Genomic DNA, 22,038 nt, shown 5'->3' with positions numbered 1-22,038 from the left:
GCCAGTGCATTTGAGGGATCCAGGGAAGATCATATCTGACTTCTCTCCTACAGAGATTAGCATTTATCCATCTGAAAGGATCCAGCTTCCATTCCCACTTCCCAGGTTGATGTATATTCAGGTTCCAACACAGTACACCACCACAGCTGCACCATGTGCAAAATCATTACAACTAAGCAGTACATTCAGTTCTAAGTGATGGCTGTCAGGCAAGAAAATGTGTGTGACAAGCATCAACCAGAGATATGATGAATTTGAATGATACCCAATCAAGCTTCATACATTACGTGATTCTTTCTGTTGTTCCTTTGATATTCTAAAACAAAAACAGATTTTAAAAAATAATATGGTGTTAATAATAAAAAATAAAAAGGTATAAATTTGAGTGACTAGTAGATTTATGTTTAAGGAAAAGGAATGTTTTACAACCATTGTTACAGTACTTTAATAATATAAAGCTATATTAAGTTTTCTTGAATTTGTCTAAATATTAAGGCTCCAGTTTCAAGTACTATAATACCTGACTAAAACAATGTCTGTTTTTATTACAGTTGATGCTGTTGATGAAAACTCAATTATAACTTTGATTAAGAAGGACACCTGTTCTGATGTTAGCTTAATCAAAAATAGGTCGTACTTGATAATGGGAAAAGACAGCCTGAGGTTAAGCTCATCAAGGAGATTTGTGTAAGTACGCCCTAGTTCCAGTCAATTGACCACTATTTCCTAATGCACCCCATTTTCTTTCCTACTCTTCAATATTGGTAGCTTCCTCCACTATGGATACATTTTTCTTCTATGGTAGCATTGGTGAGTTTTCTCCCTTTAGATTTTTCAATTTTAAACAAGTAACCATAATGCTTTTTCTTTTAAAATTATGTTTATCATGGTTCCATACAAGTTAACTTTTCAAAATTGAAATGAATCTAGAACACCGAGTGCCCTTTGCCAAAAATGTTGGTTGAAAATTGAAAGCTTTCTACAATAAAATCTGCTCTATACATACATTGTATTTGTATTTCAGTCACATTTGAGTAACTTTGTTTTCATTATTGGACTTTTTCTAAAGTAACATTTTCCATGAATTAATTAATAGGCAGTAACATTTAAGTAAATGATTTGAAATAGTAAGTTAAATTGTAATGTCCCATCATTGGCTTATACTTAGTTTGTTTTTCCCTGGTATATGGTAAAGAAATTCAACTGTTAAAATGTTCGCTTTGTATCTTTTTTGAACAAAGGTGTAACATTTGCAGTTCTCCAGTCCTCTGGCATGAACCCTGTATCTAGGTAGGATTGGAAGATTGTGGCCAATGTCTCTGCAATTTCCACCCTTACTTTCCTCAGTATCCTCAGTTATCAACTTTAAGGACAGCCAGCCTTTCTATTAGCTCCTCATTATCAATTTTTAGCCCACTCAGTTGCTGTGATTTCACAGAGCTTGAAGGAGTGGAATCAGGAGGGAGTTGGGGTCTGGTGTTCCTGCCACCTTCTCGACACCATGGCATTTGGTGGATGGTCCTCCCACCCAGATGCCAACTGAGCCACTTAAGTGGCTAATTAAGAGCCTCTTCCCAATGCCAGTGAAATTTTACCAGCAGTGAGTCGAACCTGCTTCACATGGGGAGAATGCCTGGTGAACCCTGGCAGCCTCCTGTGGGCTCTGAGCAAAAGGCCTTCCGGATCAGGCACTTACTGCCCCGTGGAGGCCTGTCACTGTAGAAATATACCTCCCTGGCCTCATCAACCACCTCCCTTCACAGGGCCCTGACTGGCACTGACAATCCCCAACCCACTTCCCTTGCTCCAAGGTTGGTGTCCATGCTGCTACCTCCAGCTGGATGTAGTCCTAGCAGTGGCCAACGGTCCCAATGATGCTGTTGGGACTGAAGATCTGCTGGCCTGCCGATTGACTAGCAGCTCTTGGAGGCAGGATCTTGTCCCTTAAAGGGACAGGAGCCCCAACGGCAGCATATTAACTGCCTGATAGACATAAAATCTGGTCGGAGTTCCCAAAACTATGCAGGCTTGCCTGGTCACCACCATCCCAATGAGATCCCAGCTAGAGGGCACTATTTAATGGAGATGACAGGAGCCTTGCCCAATGGCTGGAGAGCTGGCGGGAGCCCTGTGTCGCCTCTTTTCAAGAAGTCTTAGGAGTAGGCCAGTCAGTCCTTCAAGAGGAATCAGCAGCAAGGGCAGAGGGTGGCTTTCAGTTAGCCCCTCCTCCTGAGGCCAGGTCCTTCAATTAAGCACTGAGTGCTTCCTGAATGCCCGACAATGTTTGCTTTTCAGGTTTCTTGCATGGCAAGTGCCCTGCCAGCCGCTGGGTGAATACCAGCAGCGGGGGATGAGGCCCTTAAGTGTGCATTAATCGCCAACTTAAAGGCCTCAATTTGCAGCAGGACTGACATAGGGCCTTCCCCCCATGGACTTAATCAGGGCAGACGGGGGAAAGTGGTGGGGGTCCCCTCCTGCCACCCACCCGCCCAATTCAATGCCCCCACCACCAAACTTGCCATAGGCAATGGCATTAAATTCCACACAGTGTCTAAAGTACCACCTCTTTCACTATGATTTTGGCAGCATCTTTTTCCTTGGTAAAGACAAATGCAAAGTTCTAATTTAGTACATCAGCTATGCTTTCTGCTTCCATGATTTTATCCCTTTTTTTAGTCCCTAATCAGTCTCATTCCTCCTTTTTCTACCATTTTACTATTTATATGCTCATAGCAGACTTTTGGTTTCCCATTTATATTAGCTGTCAGTCTCTTTTCATATTATCCCTTTGTTTCTTCTATTTATTTTTTCACAGCCCCTCTGAACTCTGTATATAAAACCTGTTTCTCACTTATATAAGCATTATATACATGCTCTTTCGCTCTGCTCCATCTTCCTCTCTATCTCTTTCATCATTCAGGAAGCTCTGGCTTTGGCAATGTGCTGTCTTCATAGTTGGGTGGCGCCACAAGTAATGTTATATATTGCAGAGAATGTTAAAAAACAGTTTTAAAATTTTCTTTATATTAGCTATGAATACCCTTTGGACTCATCCAACTGGATAGAAACGTGGCCTTCTGAAGAAGAATGTTCTGGAGATGCATGTGGAGTCTTCCTCCAGCAAATGAATGATCTTTCAACTGATCTTTTAATAAATGGATGTTAATGGATATGAAAATGAGCTGGAGACATGTTTAAATCTAAAATTTTACTTCTTATGTTGCTTTAGTCATTGTACTTTACTGGTTTTGTGCTGAAATAGGTAACCATTTATCAGAACATTTTCTTAACAATTACGTTCCATGTATTTTGTTTGTTCCAGTGAAAAATATTCTCTTACAAGTCTAGAGTGGGATAAAGTTATTTGCAAACGATTGCATTGTTCATCCCCTTTCAGGACACAACTTGATTAGCAGAGATTTTATGTGGTAGAAATCTTTATTCACAGTCACCAAATGTTAAGCATTCATATCTCTATTTCTAGAACTTGGTAGTAAAATGTGCACTGTCTAACCTTAATGTAAACTCATGGGTATCATGAAAGTAGTTCTTAGACGTTCACCTAATTTGAGTACAATGCAGCAAAAAATTAGGATAAAAAGAGAACTTTGCTACATTCAAAGGTCTGTAATGGTTCATTCCATTGTATTATTTCCAATGAAATATAAATGATCAAAATCTTCCTTAATATTATTTTCTGATTAAAACAACTACAGTTTTTCTCTGGAGTTTCTTTATCACTGTTTCTTTAATTTGCCAATGAATGAGGTGAAAATGGGTCAGATATTTTGTGTCTCTGTCTCTGCCCAGCTGCTGGATGAGGGGAACAAATTGCACTGCTCCTTCCTAAACCCAGGAGTACCTAAATTTTCTGTCTTGGGTGGACTAACCACCAGCAGCAAGGATGATAAATTGAAGACTCTTCTCAGCCCTTTTGTGCCTGAAGCTGTAAATCGGGCCTCCAAGACCAGGACCTGCTGGCTGCATACCTACATCCCCAGTTAACAGTGGATATTCTGTTTTTGGCCAGGGCTTCTGTGACCTTGTAGTTTCCTTAAAATTGTCTATCACCTCCGTCGCCAGCTTCTTCAATCTTTTTACCTGAAGATGCAAGATCGAAAAAACTGTTTCGGACACATTTAGAATGTATTTAATTGACAATTGTCTGCTGAAATGACTCATACTAGGCCGTAGCCTGAACTGTTAGGTCATATACTGACATAAGTTCCTGGGAGTAGTAATTTATATAAACAGGGAATAAGATTGTGCTTATTTCCAACTACTCCAGACTCTAATAATATTAATACTGGAGGTGTATTAAAGTAACTGGAGGCTACTCTTAATATCACTTAAACCATTAAAGTGCACCTGTAAATATTTATAATCTTCAAACATGTCAGATAAATGCAACTTGGGTAGGGATGGGTGTAGAGAGTGTTGAATAATGGGTTAATAGCTATGGTAATGAGATAGTAATGCCAATCATGATGTAACAGTGACCTCAGCAGTCATGTGCATGAGACTGAGAAGAGAAGATGAAATAGTCTGTCCAAGAGAGAGATACAACCACCTAGAATGTACTATAGTGAATATAAAAGAGTTTTTGAAGAAACCTACCAGAGTTATTGTGGGAAACTTTCCCAATCCAGAAGAAGACACAAGTTACCTGAAGAGAGATCCAAATAGTATTCAAAGTGGAAACCAAACCACAAACCAGAGAGGATTTAGGAATTTTTCTTTTAAACACAAAGGTAGATGATTCACCTTGAACTCCTTAGTAAGTTTTGAGGCTGCCTGCTGTGTGAAAATGGAGTGGTACTGCCCAGAATATGGGGGGATATGAAATACCACCCCATTCTTGCTGACGGTATTTTCCAAAGGGCGTGCAGCTGGGCAATCACAGTCACCTGAGCCAAGCAGTTGGAGCTTTTGATATTCATATTTTTATATGGTGAAGTGAAGCTGGAAGTCGTTCCAAACACTTCAGATGCCAATCAATAGACTCTGCAAAACAAGCACTTTCCTAGAAATCCCAAAGTCACATTTCTATAAAATAGGAAAATACACCCAACCTCTCTCTCATATAAAAGTGATTATGAGCTCCATCAGGCTACCCAAGTGATTTTTGTGGCCCAAGTAAAGGCTGTCACCACTTCCTATGGAGCCAGAAAGAACAAGATCGCCCTGGGGGCCACTGCCAACCTCTGATTTTCCTCTCCTTCCTTCCCCTAGAATGTACTGTGGATCTCTGACATAGAGGCAGTCTTCCAAATTTGAGCTAGTCACACAGACGAGCTGTCCTTCTTATAACATGGTGGCCCAAGGTCCAATCCCTAATGCACCAGCTGCATGCTGAATGCACATCATCAGTTATATACCTGAAAGGATCTGCAGAAAAGGAGGGTTCAAGCTGAGAATGGGTATGAATCATCACCTTAGAACTAAGGAGACGGAGAAGTGGTGGAATCCTGTGGATGTCTGCTGCTTCACAGGGGATGCCATACTGACTGTGTAGGTGTGCAACCATTAACCTCGCACTAGCATCATGTCCTCGAACTCACCAACTACTACATCAAGGACAGAATGCTCCCCACCCCCCCCCAGCAGCTCTACAGCTTCCTCCATGTCTGGGGTGATGTTGACGTTAATCCCTCCAGCTCCCTGACCTTGTACTCAAGTTTCTCCTGCAAAAATAGTTATGGTAATGAGTTAGTGATGTGTATCATGATGTAACAGTAACATCAGTCATGTACTAGAGACTCTGGCACAGTCTGTGCTCAAGGGAGATGTACCTACCTTGTACCTTATCTTGTATACAGTGTTAATAAAGTAGTTTGAAGTAACCTACCTGACCAGACCAGAGTTAGTCATGGTACAAGGGAAACCTTCCCAGTAAAGATTAAGCCATAAAACCAGATCACAGAACAATGCCCCAAGGAAGTGAAGGGAGAAGGGTCAGTGTGATACCTTGCTTTGGTCAGGGCATGAGATTTATTGTGGCACTTGGCTCTAGTTTATGAGGGAGTGTTGGCCCTCAGTTCCAGTGTCATTTCCCTCCACCAGGCATTAAAGACACAGATTATTTCTCTTAAATCTCCTTGAGGTGGTTTTGGAGATCAATCACTAAAATTGAGCTATTTTTCTTCCTCCTTGCAATTCCTTCGCCTGTGTCAACTCCTCCCGTGGAAGACATTCTCTAAAAATGGGACAAAAACACCTATGAGCCATCCAGATCCGCTACCAAATAGTGAAATCAATGATCCAAAAAATATTTACCTATTGCACCCCCAGTTTGCTGCTTCAGTTTCCAGCCAGACCCGCCCTTTTAATGGGTGTATGCCAATCTGTAAACCACGCGATTTATGCTGGATATCCTCCACTGGGTATGCAAGTAAGCTGAACATTCTGACACAGTCGGCTCCTCTGAGCATCAATGGGGTGCAACGGCATTGGGCCACAAACCCGGTGAAGCTCATGGGGTGGAATATCGGCAGAAAAGATCAAATAAATGGTGTGTGGGAACGGATCCGTTGCATTTAGAGCCTCAAAACTAGGCGCCAATTTAATATTGGCAGAGCTGTTGACATAAGCAATTGGAGTAATATTCAATGAGTTATTTCACTTGCTTCCCGCAGCCGGTAGGTAAATAAATAGGTTTGCTGTGAGCTCAGCAGCCAACGAAGACTTTTGCAATTGCAGTGGAGACATGTGATGTGGGGGAATTCCAGAAACTGCAGCTGACATTCTTTTGAACAAAATACAGTTGAGTTTCACTCGAGTTGTTTTCACAGATCAGGTAGAGTTCTAAGAAAGCAAAAGGCTGGCTGTAACTACAGAAAGTTTGAAAAGCAGGTAAGTCTATTTTTTAAGTTATCGGTGTTTTGCATATATTCTGCACACCCATTGCTTGTACTTTTTCGCAGTTTCATCCATCAATGTAACGTTTCTGTAGCACATCCTGAAAATAATTACATTGAGTTTTTTTTTTAAAATAGGAATAATTATACAGCAGTACTCGATCAAAAAGTTGGACTGCAACTTTGAAATGCAAATAGTTTGTAATGACCGCTGAACCTTAAGGTTAACATTTAATCATGGAATCGTTTCACGATGTGTTATTTTTAAATACATAATGTTCCTGCGGATAAGCTTTTTCTAATCCTTTTCAACACCGCTACAATTGTCATGGTTAAAATGTTCAGTCAGTGCATTCCATGTCATTATTTGATGACATCTTAACACACAAGGATTAAGGATTGTGACAACTGTGGAAGTGCAATGTCCATGTAGGATGCTGAGACTCCTATTATTTCTCAAGTTCTCTAACTATGTGCACCAATCTCACAAATCCCTGTTGTGGCTAATTGGCAGTTTTTCTGCTTCAGATCTCTCTTCCACAAGTGATTTATATTTTGTGATTTGCCGAATTTTAAGACCTTTTTTTAATTCAAATGTTGTTTTTCTCAGTTGGTTCTATTTACTTTCCTTTCTGCCTGTTTCTTGTAATTTGCCCCTCTCTTCCTCAGTCTAATTTCTCCTTCTGTTAATTTGTCCACATCTCTGGAATATTCTTTTTCAGTATACCTGGCTGGGTTGCTCATGCTCACAATCAGAATCATAGTCAGGCGAGTTTCTAAAATTAGAAAATAAACACGTCCATCTTGAGGCCCAGTGTACAGTGGATTAATGTGACAATATGTCATGAAGTAATAAGATAGATTTACATCTACAGTTCTCCCTACCCCAAGGATGGTGAATTCCTGACCATGGTCTACAAATTGCAGGGAATCATTGAGACACAATCAATTGCTTTCACTTTGGACAGGTCGGCAATCTCAGGTCCTCTCATTGTCCTCTTAATGGACATTTGCAAACCTGAACTGAGGTTTGGGAACCTGCTCATAAATAACATTTTCTAATAGAGGGTGCAACAATTAAGTTTTTTTCTCTCTCTTAGCAAACACATATGTTACCAATTTTTTAAAGTTTTATTTGCTCTATGAGAGAATTGTGATCACAGCCAACATATTTGTGCAGCATTAAATGTTCATATTTCCCAGTGTAGAATTTAATCAAGACTTTATGGTAATTTATAAGATACTTAAGTATATTTAAAAGATATATTACTTATCATAGAATGGTTGCACCACAGAGGATCATTTGGTCTGTTGTGCCAGTTCCTATTCTCTGCAAGAGGAAAGCTAGTCCCACTCTCTGACCTTTCCCCAGACCACAACAACTTATTCCTCTTCAAGTGCTTATCCAATTCTCTTTTGAAAGAGCCAGTGAACCTGCCTCTATTACATTCACAGGCAATGTATTCCAAATCCTAACAACTCGCTATGTAAAAACGTTTTTCCTCATCTTGCCATTGGTTCTTTTTCCATTCACCTTATATCAGTGCCCTTTGACTGTCAACCCTTCCCCCAATGAGAGCAGTTTCTGTCTGTTTAATCTGTCTAGACCCTTCAACCCCAGTTTGCCTATTCTACCCATGTAACTGAAGTCCCTGACCCCTGGAACCATTCTCCTAAATGTTTTCTATGCCCTCTTTAAAGCCTTCATATCCTTCCCAAAGTGTGGCTCCCAGAATTGTATACAATACTCCAGTTGAGATATGTAAACAAAATCTTTTCCATATAAATTGGTGAACTTTAAAAAAAAATGTCTGTACATATTAGATTGGAATGTACAGGAGTAAAAAAGTCCATTGCAAGTCCCAATGCTGATAAAGTGCAATAATATATAGGATGATTAATGTGTATGTTGCTCCTACAGTCTAGTTTACTTTTTCTCAGTTTAATGTGGTACAATTGTAGCCTGCTGGGCTTCACATATTTATACAACATGTATAGTTATATTATGCTTATTTGGTGATTGAAACTGGTTATGGTTATGCTGAGTTTTCTTATTTACCTGCTTAGACGTCTTCCTCATTTGGAACTAATTCCAAAAATTCCAACTGATTCCTAAATTACAGCAGTGACTATACTTCAAAAAACACTTTGTTGGTTGTAAAAGCACCTTTGGGATGTCCTGGGATTGTGCAAGGTGCAATACAAATTTAAGGCTTTCTTTTCTTTGATTCATCAATCCTCTGTTTGATACTTCTGGAAATTTGTGTTTATTTCTCAACCTGGACCACTTGAAAGTAACCCTTCTCATATGCGGCAGCCTAGTCTGCTGGTTACAGCTCTAATTAACACATTCATTTGGAGCAAAAATAGCTGTACTCATTGATTATATTCTGGTGTTTGGACAGAATTAATTGCAAAGTGAACATAAGAAATAGGAGCAAGAGTAGACCATATGCCCCTCAAACCTACTCCAGCATTCAGTACAATCATGGCTGACCTGCTTGAACTCCATTTTCTAACCTGCTCCCCACAACCCTTGAGGAACCAAAAATCTGTCTCTCAGGCTTATGTAAACTCAATAATGGAGCATCCACATCCCTCTGTGGTGTGGAATTCCAAAGATTCACAACCCTCTGAGTGAAGAAATTTCTCATTTCAACCCTAAATGATTGCCCTTTATCCTGTGCCTCTGTGTTCTAGATTCCCCAGTCAAAGGAAACAACCTCTGTGTCTGCCCTGTCAAGCCCCTTCAGAATCTTGAATGTTTCAATAAGATCACATCTCATTCTTCTAAACTCCATTCTTCTAAACTCCAGAGAATATAGGTACATGTTCACTCAACGTCTCATCATAGGCAACTTTCTCATCCCAGGAACCAATCTAATGAACCTTCACTCTGCTGCCTCCAATGCAAGTTTATACTTCCTTAAAAACAGAGACTAAAATTTCACGCAGTATTCCAGGTATGATCTCACCAAAGCTTTACACAATTGTAGCAAGACTTCCTTATTCCTGTACTCAAATCCCTCCTGCATTGCCAGTTGCCTTCCTAATTACTTGCTGTACCTGCATGCTAACTTCTGTGCTCCTTGTACGAGAACACCTAAATACCTCTAAACATCAGCAATGAAAAGTTTCACACCTTTTTAAAAAAAAATTCTGCTTTTCTATTCTTACTATCAAAGTGAATAACCTTACACTTCCCCATATTATATGCCATCTTCCACCTTGTTGCCTTCAATTAACCGATCTGTATGTCTTTGCAACCTCTGTGTCCTCTTCACAGCATACATTCCCACCTAATTTTGTATTGTCAGCAAACTTAGACACATTACTCTTGGCCTCTTCATCTAAGTCATCAATATAGCTTGTAAATAGTTGATGCAGCAGCACTGGTCCTTGTAACACTCCATTAGTTACAGCTTACCAACCTGAAAATGCCTTGGTTATCCCTACTCTCTAATTCCTGTTCATTAACCAATCCTCCATCCATGCTAACATCATCATTCCATTTCCATGAGCCCTTACCTTGCATATTAATGTTTTGTTACACCTTATTGAATACCTTTTGGAAATCCAAGTAAACTACATCTGTTGGTTCCCTTTATCTACCCTACTAGTGACACCCTCAAAAATACTCTGAATATTTCGAACACAATTTCCCTTTCATAAAACCATGTCGACTCTGTCTGATCATACTTGGATATTCTAAGTGCATTGTTAACACTTCTTTATAGATCCCAGTATATTCCTGACAACTGGCCTGTAGCTCCCTTTTTTCTCTCTCCTTCCTTTCTTGAATAGCTGTGTTACATTTGCTAACTTCTAATCTCCTGGTTCTGTCCTAGAACCTAGGGAATTTTGCATCCACTATCTCTACAGCTATCTCTTTTAGAAACCTAGGATCAGATTCTGGAGTTTTTTTGGATTTTAGTCCCTTAAGTTTCTCCAACACCTTTTCCTCTGCTGATATTAATTACCTTAAGTTCCTCTAATAGTCCCTAGGTTACTCTTTATTTCTGATATATAACTTGTCTCTTCTATTGTAAAGGCAGACACAAAATAATCGTTCAATGTCGCTTCCATTTCCTCATTTTCCCATGATGATTTCTCCTGTCTCTGCCTCTAAGGGACCACTGTTATATAATTGTAAAATCTCTTATAATCTGTTTTAATATTCCTGTTTAGCTTACTCTTATTCTAATGTTTCCCTTTTTATCAACTTCTTGCTCGCCCTTTCCTGGCTCCTAAAATCTCCCAATCCTTAAACGTGCTACTGTTCTTTGCAATATCATAAGCCTCCTCTTTTAATCCAATATTAGCCTTAACTTCCCTAGTAATCAACAAGTGGATATTTCTCACTGAGTTTTTGCTTTTCAAGGGTATGATTGTTTTTATTTTGTTGAACATTTTGGATTGGTTCTTTAAATGTATCCAACTCGGGCTACATCTTCCGGTCGGTGAGCTGGGTAGGGGCAGGGCCCACTCGCAGAACCGTAAAATGATGCGGGGTGACGTCTGGCAGGTGTCCCAACGTCACCCCGCATCATTTACATTTTCAGGTCGGCGGGTGCGCAGCCAAGTCAGCGCCCGCCAACCTGTCAACGGCCACTTAAAGCCATTGATTCAAATACTTTATTAATCAGTGGACCTGTCCGTCCAACCTTAAGGTTGGCAGGCAGGCCGGGAGCCCAGGTGGGATTCCGAAAAAACATAAAACCTCATCCACAGGCGGGATGAGGTTTCATGAGGGTATTAAAATTTATATTAAATGTCTAAATAAAAGAAATTGACATGTCCCAGCTCATGTGACAGTGGCACGTGAGGGGACATGTCAGTAATTCTTTTTCTAATCTTTATTCAATGTTTCAAACCTGAGCCGATCTCCCTGAGGCAGCACTTTGCCTCAGGGAGATCTGTGCACTCTTTCGCGTGCATGCGTGAAAGAGCCCACTCCTGCTCAGGAAATCCCCCCCCGCCCACACAGGGAGCGCATAGCACTTCCAGGCGCATGTCACGCTGGGCGGGCCTTAATTGGCCCACCCACATAAAATGGTGGCGCGTCCCCGACTGGTGGCACCAATCGGGAACCCACCCACGCCCGGTCCCGCACATCCCCCCTTAACGGGGGGAAAGTGTTGCCCAAACCACCATACCTTTTAGACTACTTGCACAATCAACCTTAGCCTGCTCTCCCTTCATACCTACATAACTTGCTTGGTTTAAGTTTAAAACTCTCAGTTGTGACTGGAGCATGTTGCTTTCAATTTTAATATGGAATTCAATTGTATCATGATTACTTTTTCCCAGATGATCTTTTACCATGAGATTACTGATTAAACCTGCCTCATTGCACAATACTAGATCTAAAATAGCTTTATCCCTAGTTTGTTCCACAATGTATTGTTCCAGGAAACTGCCACAAAAGCATTCTGCAAACTCACCTTGCAGATGACTTTTGCAAATTTAATTTGTCCAGTCTATGTGAAGTAAGTTCCCCGTGATTGTTACACTGCCTTTGAAACTCGCTCCAATTATTTCTTGTTTAGTGCTCTGACCAACTGTATAATTTACTGTTAGGGGACCTTTAAACTGCTCCCACTAATAGTTTCTGACATTTGTCACTCCTAATCTCCACTCTTACTGATATACTTCCTGATCTTCTGAACCAAGGGCGTCCCACACTAATATCCTTATGTCATTTTTGACTGTCAGGGTTGTTCCTCCTCCTTTTCCATTCTGTCTGTCTTTTCGAAATGTTGCATACCCTGGAATATTTATTTCCCAACCTAGACCACCTTGTAACCATGTTTCTGTAATGGTGATAGATCTAAACTATTTAACTCTATTTGTGTTGCTAGTTCATCTATCTTACTACAAATGCTTCGCGCTGTCACTTAAAGAGCCTTTAAGTTAATTTTTTTTACTGCTATTCTTTGCATAGATTTTATTCAACGATGCACTATTACCATTAAACTCTGTCCTTTCCTGTCCCACGCTGCTTATCTTTATGCGAATCGCTGCACCACTTATTGCCTTGACCTTCCTCTTTAGATTTCTAAATCTCCCTTCACTGACCCCTCCCTCCCATCTTTTAGTTTAAAGCCCAGACCACAGCCCCAGTTATACAATTCACCAACCCAGTTTATATGGAGCCAGTCCCAATAGAAGAGCTCCCTCTTTCTCCAGTAGTGCTGAGAATGTCCCATGAATCAAAACCCCTTGTTCCCACACCACTCTTTGAGCCATAATTTTAATTCTCTAAATTTATTTGGCCCTATGCCAATTGGTGCATTTCGCAGGGAACAATCCAAAGATTATTGCCTTTAAAATTCTGCACAAAATAACACGTAACGCAACAACAATACTTGCATATAAAGGATGGGAGAACCTGGAATTTTTATGACACTTCCTGTCACTGGCCAAAAGTATTCTGGAAATAGCAAATTCTTGGAGTCAATCTTTCAGTTGGAACTGATTCCTATGGTAATATATTACAACAGTACATATCAGTCATAAATTAGAGCTGTTGGAAAGTACAAAGGTGTTGTTAGGGTTCAGGGATGTTTGTAATGAAAAGAAAAGTTGTTGATGTAAGAAAGCCCATGAGGTGCGGTGATACATTTGCATTGAAGACATCATCTTGTTTTCCTACATAACTGTACTCTGAGTTCCCTGTGCCTTCATTTCCTGTTTTAGAAATAACAAAACATTACGAACAATGATTGAAATCTTATTACAAAAATAACTGAGAAGAAATTGTAGTAGCAGATCATAGGAGATTGTGCAAATGTATTTTCTTGGTGTAAAACATCTAGCCTGGTTCTCCGCTCCCTAAATGTTGCTTTCATGGGCACACTCAAGAAATTAAACCAGCAGCTTTGAGGGCAGAATATGCCACGTTGTGGTACAGACTTGATTTTCATCTTCTGCGTTTTCATTTCATTTTTTAAACATTTGTTCATGGGATGTGGGCATTGCTGGCTAGGCCAGCGTTTATTGCCCATCCCTAATGGCCCTTGAGAACTGTGTGGCATGCTAGGCCATTTCAGAGGGCATTTAAGAGTCAACCACATTGCTGTGGGTCTGAAGTCACATGTAGGTTAGACCAGGTAAGGTCGGCAGATTTCCCTCCCTGAGAGGCATTAGTCAATCAACAATGGTTTCACGGTCATCATTAGACTCTTTTTAAATTCCAATTTTAAAAAATGTCTTGGGCAAATGAGTTCGTTGGTGAACCGAACTCTAACTGCATGCCTTCCTGTGTTCTCAACAGTTGCTGCTTGCATTCAGTAACGGGGAGAGACTGATGTAAGAATAAACAGTAATGGTTATTGGGACATATTGCAGAGCACCAGATCAGAGCGCTCAAAAACCTCCAGAACTAGACTTACAGTTTCCAGTTGCCTGTGCTGTACAGTGATTCGTCAGTGTTGTCACGTGATCAGTACACTTGCATTCTCTAAAAGAGACAGGGTGCCTCACTTTACCACAACTGTGATATGTAAACCCTGCAGAAAAGACACAGCTAAGTGCCTTTTTTGTGGGGGGGGAAATAGCTGTATTGTACCAGAAGAATAAGTATTTAAACCTAGGAGTCAAGAATCACATTTGTTTACATTTTTGTTAAATGTTTATCTTTTTTAAAAATCTGTTTTTTCCAGCCCTTTGCTCTTTCTTGAACGCAAAACATCTGTAGTTGAAGGTAAAATGTTGTGGGGTGGGCCTGAGTAGAGAAAAAGGCTGGAATACAGGCAGACAATAGCCATATCCAGTTTTAGACAATCCTGTTTTAGCACTAGCTGCATTGTCATTTACTTGATGGAAATTTCAGCCATTCAGTACAGTTTTCAAATGGCTTTCCAATTGTCTAGCTCTCCAATTCTAACATCAAATTGCCTTTAGTATGTTCCATTTGTTTGTTTCCACTCTCCCTGGCATATTATTCCAAACATTCATTGTTCTGCGACTAAAGACTAAAATTATCCATTTACAATATTTTTTACTAATTTAAATTTGTAGCCTTTGGTCTACTTTCCTAGCTTATGTTGAAGTAATATTTGGAGTATGATTTATCTATACTATTTATTATTTTATATCCCTTGAAGAGGAATAAATATCCCTTAAACACCTTCTTCCTGGGTTATTGACCTGATAGAGGTCTTTAAAATTAGAAGTGGGATTTAAAATAGGACAGGTTAGATGTGGAGAGAACGTTTCCGCTTTTGGAAGAATCCAAATTAGAGTCTATACATAGAAGATAGTTACAAATAAATCCAATAGGGAAATAAAAAGAGATTCCTTACTCAGAGGGATTAGAATGTGGACTTTGATACTTCAACAAGTGGCTGAGGCAAATAGATTCTTTAACAGGAAACTTGATGAGTACACGTGGAAAAAGAGAATAGAAAGTCATGCTGAAAGGGTGAGATGAGATAGATGGAATGGGAGAAGACCTATGTGCAATTAAACACCAGCACAGACAAGTTGGACCAAATGGCCTGTTTGTGTGCTGCATACCCCCTGTATTATAAAGCCTCAAGTTTCCCTAATCCTTTTTATATTTGGACTTGGTCTTCTTCTAAAGTGAAATACCTGCCCTCTCCATTTCAACTACGCTTTTTGTGTCATGATGAGCAAATAGATTTGGGGGATGACCTTTAAGAAACTATCATGGAGATTAGAGCAACATGCTTTGAGGAGTAGGTGGCAAGCTGGGTTAAAACACTGTGCTTTAACATTTGAGACTTCAGTTCGTGTCAGCGCAGGCTGTTTTTCTTTCCGGTAATCATTGCTGCCTTGAAAGGAAAGCTGATCTATTCAACGATACTTCTGTGATAAATGTTCTTTAGGAAAGGAAAGACAGTTCAATAAACCATGGAAAGCTTACTTATAAGACCAGGATGTTGGTGTGTCCTTGTATTGAAACCAAACTCTTCAAGAAAAGTAATTATTATTACGAGGAAACTAAAGCTGTCACCTCCCCTCTGTACAAAGAACTGAACAAGTGATGTTTGATGCATTACATGTAACAAATGATCTTCAATTTGCTGCCAGCACAACTCAAATTCCAAGGATGAAAGGTTCTGTTCTATCACTGACGTACTTGTTTTGAAGCAAACAAACAGCCTGTAAATATCAATGGGTGACGGTATAAATGGAAACATTACCATAATTATGAGTTTAAAGTTTTAAAGGCTTTGAACTTTGATCTCTGGTCAAAAGATTTGGCATGACGAGTCGATTTGTCTAGGGAAGAGTGTGTAGATAGCCTGGATCATGTTGAGATCAAAAAAGAGGAGGTGTTAGGCGTCTTGAAGAATATTAAGGTGGATAAGTCCACAGGGCCAGATGGGATCTACCCCAGAGTACTGAGGGAGGCAAGGGAGGAGATTGCTGGGGCCTTGACAGAAACCTTTGTATCCTCACTGGCTACGGGTATGATCCCAGAGGACTGGAGAATGGCCAATGTTGTTCCATTGTTTAAGAAGGTGTAGCAGGGATAATCCAGGAAATTACAGGCCGGTGAGCCTTACGTCAGTAGTAGGGAAATTATTGGAGAAGATTCTTCATGACAGGATTTACTACCATTTGGAAGCAAATGGGCATATTAGTGAGAGGCAGCATGGCTTTGTGGAGGGGAGGTCATGTCTCACTAACTTGATCGAGTTTTTTGAGGAAGTGACAAAGATGATCGACGATGGAAGGGCAGTGGATGTTATATACATGGATTTCAGTAAGGCCTTTGACAAGGTCCCTCATGGCAGACTGGTACAGAAGGTAAAGTCGCACGGGATCAGAGGTGAGCTGGCAAGATGGATACAGAATTGGCTTGGTCATAGAAGACAGAGGGTACCAGTGGAAGGGTGCTTTTCTGAATGGAGAGCTGTGACTAGTGGTGTTCCGCAGGGATCAGTGCTGGGACCTTTGCTGTTTGTAGTATACGTAAACGATTTGGAGGAAAATGTAACTGGGCTAATTAGTAAGTTTGCAGACAACACTAAGGTTGGAGGAGTTGCAGATAGTGAAGAGGATTGTCAAAGGATACAACGGGATATAGATCGGTTGGGGACTTGGGCGGAGAAATGGCAGATGGAGTTTAATCCAGACAAATGCGAGGTAATGCATTTTGGAAGGTCTAATACAGGTAGGAATTATACAGTAATTGGCAGAACCCTTAAGTGCATCGACGGGCAAAGGGATCTAGGTGTACAGGTCCACAGGTCACTGAAAGTGGCAACGCAGGTGGATAAGGTAGTCAGGAAGGCATATGGCATGCTTGCCTTCATCGGCAGGGGTATTGAGTATAAAAGCTGGGAAGTCATTCTGCAGCTGTATAGAACCTTGGTTAGGCCACACTTGGAATATTGCGTGCAATTCTGGTCACCACATTACCAGAAGGATATGGAGGCGTTGGAGAGGGTGCAGAGGAGGTTTACCGGGATTCTGCCTGGTCTGGAGGTTATTAGCTATGAGGAGAGGTTGGAGAAACTCGGATTGTTCTCACTAGAGCGACGGAGATTGAAGGGTGACTTGATAGAAGTTTACAAAATTATGAGTGGCATGGACAGAGTAGATAGTCAGAAGCTTTTTCCCAGGGTGGAAGAGTCAATTACTAGGGGACATAGATTTAAGGTGAGAAAATTATGAATGGCATGGACAGAGTAGATTGTCAGAAGCTTTTTCCCAGGGTGGAAGAGTCAATTACTAGGGGACATAGATTTAAGGTGAGAGGAGAAAACTTTAGAGGAGATGTGCGGGGCAAGTTTTTTACGCAGAGGGTAGTGAGTGTCTAGAATTCGCTGCCAGAGGAGGTGGTGGAAGCAGGTATGATAGTGGTGTTTAAGAGGCAGCTTGACAAATACATGAATAGGATGGGAATAGAGGGATACGGACCCCGGAAGTGCAAAATGTTTTAGTTTGACAGGCAATATGATCGGTGCATGCTTGGAGGGCTGAAGGGCCTGTTCCTGTGCTGTACTTTTCTTTGTTCTTTGAGTACTCTTTACAATGATGGAAGTTCTGCAGCATTTAATGCTCATGATAAAGTGAAGTATTTGACATTCTTTTACATTAAGCTGATTAACTTTTTGATTTTCACGCTGCCTCAGAATCTCAGCTAAGGGACAAAAAAGAAACATAATTTTTTCAAATCCCAATGTTCTTTAACTCCAGCTCTTACAGCTGGTTAAGATTCGGCCAAACAACCCAGCTGAGATAAAAGCAAAAAACTGCGGATGCTGGAAATCCAAAACAAAAACAAAAATACCTGGAAAAACTCAGCAGGTCTGACAACATCTGCGGAGAGGAACACAGTTAGCGATTCGAGTCTGTATGACTCTTCAACAGAACTAAGTAAAAATAGAAAAGAGGTGAAATATAAGCTGGTTTAAGGGGGGGTGGGACAGGTAGAGCTGGATAGAGGGCCAGTGATTTCTGACTTAATTTTGTTTTTGAAAATCACAAAATATTTACACATAAATGAGAGAAGTTGCAACCATCTTTATTGCCTTCATGAATAATGTAACACCCAGTGTCTGCAGAGAGGGAAATAGACTCTTCACAAATAATTTAATTCAGTGAGTGCTGACATCCGTGCTGAATTCTGGGAGAACAAAACATCATCGTATATATTGTTCAGGTGAGTGCAAACTCCTGCAGATGGTGACATCCATCACGTTACATCAGACAATCATTGGTGAATTTAAAGTATCTTTTCTAGTTAAGGTTAAAGATATTTTTGGGCCCAAAAGATGCCACTTACAAGAACATTTGCAAATATTGGACTTAGTATAATGCTCCAATAGCTGAATATTTTATCATTGTCCCAGGTTTCAGAATGGAGAACGACCTTTTTTGCAAGTTAATTATATTTCCATTTTTCTTCCATCTTCACTCTTTTTTTCCCTCTCTTGATGCCTCTCCTTCTGTAAGGAAAATAGAAATTTCCATTTTAAATAAATTTCAAATGATCTTTCCCCGATTTGTGTAGAACTGCAATGACAATGGTTTTGAATGTTGCTGCTAAGGTTTTTTTGTCAAATTTGCACACATTTCCACAACATTATTTTACCCCATTAATTGCTGGATATTGTTATATGTTAAGGCATTAGGGAGTTTGTAATTTTATCTTTAATTGATTTGATTGGCGCAGGCTAAAGATCCATGTTCACTCTGTTCCCGGAGCAAAATAGGTTGTCTCAACAACCATCATATCCCCTGTACCTAATACCTGTCAGCTGCTGCACTAGTGTCAGCACAGTTCAACTGATAGCACTTTGGGGAGACAGTGGCACATTGATAGTGTCACTAAACCAGTAATCCACAGGCCCAGGCTAATGCTCTGGGGATAGGGGTTCAAATCCCACCATGACAGCTGGGGAATTTAAGTTCAGTTAATAAATCTGGAATTGAAAGCTACTCTCAGTAATGGTGACCATGAAACTATCATCAATTGTTGTAAAAACCTATCTGATTCACTAATGCCCTTTAGGGAAGAAAATCTGCTGTCCTTACCTGGTCTGGCCTATGTGACTCCAGACTCTCAGCAATGCAGTTTATTCTTAACTGCCTTCTGAAATGGCCCTAGCAAGCCACTCAGCTCAAGGGCAATTAGGGATGGACAATAAATGCTGAAGAATAAAAAAAAACTTCTGGCTGTAAGTCAGAAGATTATGGGTTCAAGCCCTATTCAAGGATTTGAGCAAATAACGCAGGCTGACACTTTATACTGAGGGCGTACTGCACTGTCAGGTGTTCCCTCTTTTGGTTGAGACATTATACCGAGGTCCTGCCTGCCCCCTCAGATGGACATAACAGATCTGTGCTTGAAGAAGAGGGGAAACTTTCTCCATTGCCCTGGACAATATTTATCCCTCAACTAACATCACTAAGACAGATTATCTGGCCATTGTCTCATTGCTATTTGTGGGACCTTGTCCGACATTACAACAGTTACTGCACTTCAAAAGTACTTCATTAGCTGTGAAGCACGTTAGCATGTCCTGATCTTGTGAAAGGTGTTACATAAACGTATATCCTTGTTTCTGACTTATTAATTCTCTAGCAGCCGAAACATTTTTTTCTCAATTATTCATTTTATTTCAGAATAGATATTCTATTTCAAATGACCACAGGCATTAGTTCCATCCTCTCTTCCAATTATAAAACTCCCCCTCAATCTGTTCCTCATCTGATGCATGCATGTGTGCTCTGCCTGAAGGCAGGCCCTTAGCTTATTATAAAAGCAAAAAACTGCGGATGCTGGAAATCCAAAACAAAAACAAAAATACCTGGAAAAACTCAGCAGGTCTGGCAGCATCTGCGAAGAGGAACACAGTTAACGTTTCGAGTCCGTATGACTCTTCAACAGAACTAAGGAACAATAGAAAAGAGGTGAAATATAAGCTGGTTTAAAGGGGGGGGGGGGGAGGGGGGAGGGAGGGGAGAGGGGGGGCGGTGGAATATGTCCCTTAGCTTATTGTCTGCTGATGCTTCATCCTGAGCTGTTTTCTTGGCCGTTTTTATCAATGGTGGTTTTCCTTATCTGATATAATAGACTAAAGAGAGATACCAAACATGAATTCCATTCAGACTGCTTTCAGTAATACAGCTATCAGATATTCAAAAATAATTGCATTATCATATTCTGGTAGTTTAATTGTTTTTATACAGATGAAGAATACATTGCATTTATACAATGTCCTATCACACTCCAAGGTGCTTGATAAGCAATGAATTGCTTTTAAAGTAAAGCCATTGTTGTTATATAGGCTGATGCTTTATACCAAGGTTTCAGAAAATGAATGAATCACCATGTAATCTATTTTTCTGGATGATTTGAACAAGAAACGTTTTGCAAGAGAACTTCCTGTCCTTTTTCAAATAGTGTCATGAACTTCCACATGTGCTGACAAATGGGTTATGTTTTAAAGAAAACACTTGCATTTTTCTGGTGTATTTAGCAATCTCAGGATGTCCCAAATTGCTTCACAGCCAGTGCAGTTCTTTCGAAGTGTAATCTCTGATATTAGGTAGATAAATGCGGCAGCCAATTTGTGTACAGCAAGGTCCCACAGCTATATCATAGAGTGGCATAAATAACCAGAAAATCTGTTTGTGATGGTGACTAGGGGATAAATACTAGTAACAACATCAGGACAACTTCCCTGCTCTTCTTTTGCCAGCCAGCCACCCAAAAATCCAGGAGAAAATTCACTCCCATGTTTCCTATTTGTTTGCTAAAATGCACCAGGCTGATCAAAATTCATGCAGTTCCCATTAACCTCCACTAGAGGTCTTTCACACATTCAAAATCCTTGAGTATTTCCTGAGTGAACCAGCAAGATTGTTAAGAGCCACTTTGTCATTATTGTTGCACAAGCAAAAAACAATAATGAGCTGAGATTAAATCCATTGAGACAGACTTTTTCTCTTAAACGTAAGCAGTTATTATCAGGAAATGGTGCTATGTGTTGGTTTACCATCTCACTGTCTGAATGCTGGTTTGTGCATGCAACTGCACAAATTATCAAGAGGAAACCCAAGTGTAGGTGAGAAAGTGTCCTGCTCCCTTCTCAAAGCTGGTATTGGGGGCTTGAAAGAGAGGGATCAAAAAATGGAGGTGATGGGCCAATTTTTAAAAAATGTTCTTTTAACAGGCGAATTAAGATCATCATAAAAAGGTATTTGAAAATGTGTTTTGGTTTCATGAGTGTGAAGAGCCATTTTCTCCATGATAACATTACCTATATGTGACAACGAAATAATTCAATTGGTCATTGTGTTGCATATTTATAAACAAGTGAAAAAAAATGTTGCCAATAGTTTCTAATGGAGCAGGTGTTGTGTATAGCAGTCATGATGCAAGCAAAATATTGTTTGACAATTTACTTTTGTCCAGGATCCATGTCCTCCTTCTTCCTTAACCGAGGTTTTCCATCCACGGTCGTTGACAGGGCCTTCAACCGTGTCCGGCCCATATCCCGCGCATCCTCCCTCACGCCTTCTCCTCCTTCCCAGAAACATGATAGGGTCCCCCTTGTCCTCACTTATCACCCCACCAGCCTCCGCATTCAAAGGATCATCCTCCGCCATTTCCGCCAACTCCAGCATGATGCCACCACCAAACACATCTTCCCTTCACCCCCCCTGACGGCATTCCGTAGGGATCATTCCCTCC

The 22,038-nt window shown here is 40.4% G+C and overlaps 2 protein-coding genes and 1 long non-coding RNA gene across 5 annotated transcripts in view; 2 read left to right on the top strand and 1 right to left on the bottom strand.

Annotated features, from left to right (window-relative positions):
- c5 (complement component 5) overlaps nucleotides 1-3,678 on the top strand; it is a 152,545-nt gene extending 148,867 nt beyond the window's left edge. Inside the window, exons 40-41 of the mRNA XM_078549969.1 lie at nucleotides 552-687; nucleotides 3,031-3,678. Coding sequence (XP_078406095.1) covers nucleotides 552-687; nucleotides 3,031-3,166 — 272 coding nt within the window. The 3' untranslated portion in view covers nucleotides 3,167-3,678. The remainder of the gene's footprint in view (nucleotides 1-551; nucleotides 688-3,030) is intronic.
- Nucleotides 3,679-6,469: 2,791 nt separating this feature from the next.
- Nucleotides 6,470-22,038, top strand: part of LOC144685450 (TNF receptor-associated factor 1-like) — a 32,345-nt gene continuing 16,776 nt past the window's right edge. Inside the window, exons 1-2 of one of the 3 annotated variants that reach the window (XM_078549965.1) lie at nucleotides 6,470-6,852; nucleotides 14,522-14,562. The gene's annotated coding sequence lies outside the window, so the exon portion shown is untranslated. Of the gene's footprint in view, nucleotides 6,853-8,924; nucleotides 9,052-14,521; nucleotides 14,563-22,038 lie in introns of all 3 variants that reach the window. The other 2 variants (XM_078549967.1, XM_078549966.1) reach the window with 2 other exon arrangements.
- The window catches only part of LOC144685451 (uncharacterized), a 33,703-nt gene continuing 30,009 nt past the window's right edge, over nucleotides 18,345-22,038 (bottom strand). The window contains exon 2 of the long non-coding RNA XR_013577728.1: nucleotides 18,345-18,764. This is a non-coding gene — a long non-coding RNA (uncharacterized LOC144685451). The remainder of the gene's footprint in view (nucleotides 18,765-22,038) is intronic.

Source organism: Cetorhinus maximus, chromosome 10 (genome assembly GCF_964194155.1).
Source record: "Cetorhinus maximus chromosome 10, sCetMax3.hap1.1, whole genome shotgun sequence".
Taxonomy (NCBI): domain Eukaryota; kingdom Metazoa; phylum Chordata; class Chondrichthyes; order Lamniformes; family Cetorhinidae; genus Cetorhinus; species Cetorhinus maximus.
The sequence above is the reverse complement of the archived record's forward strand: the minus strand, read 5'-3'. Positions and strand labels throughout refer to the sequence as shown.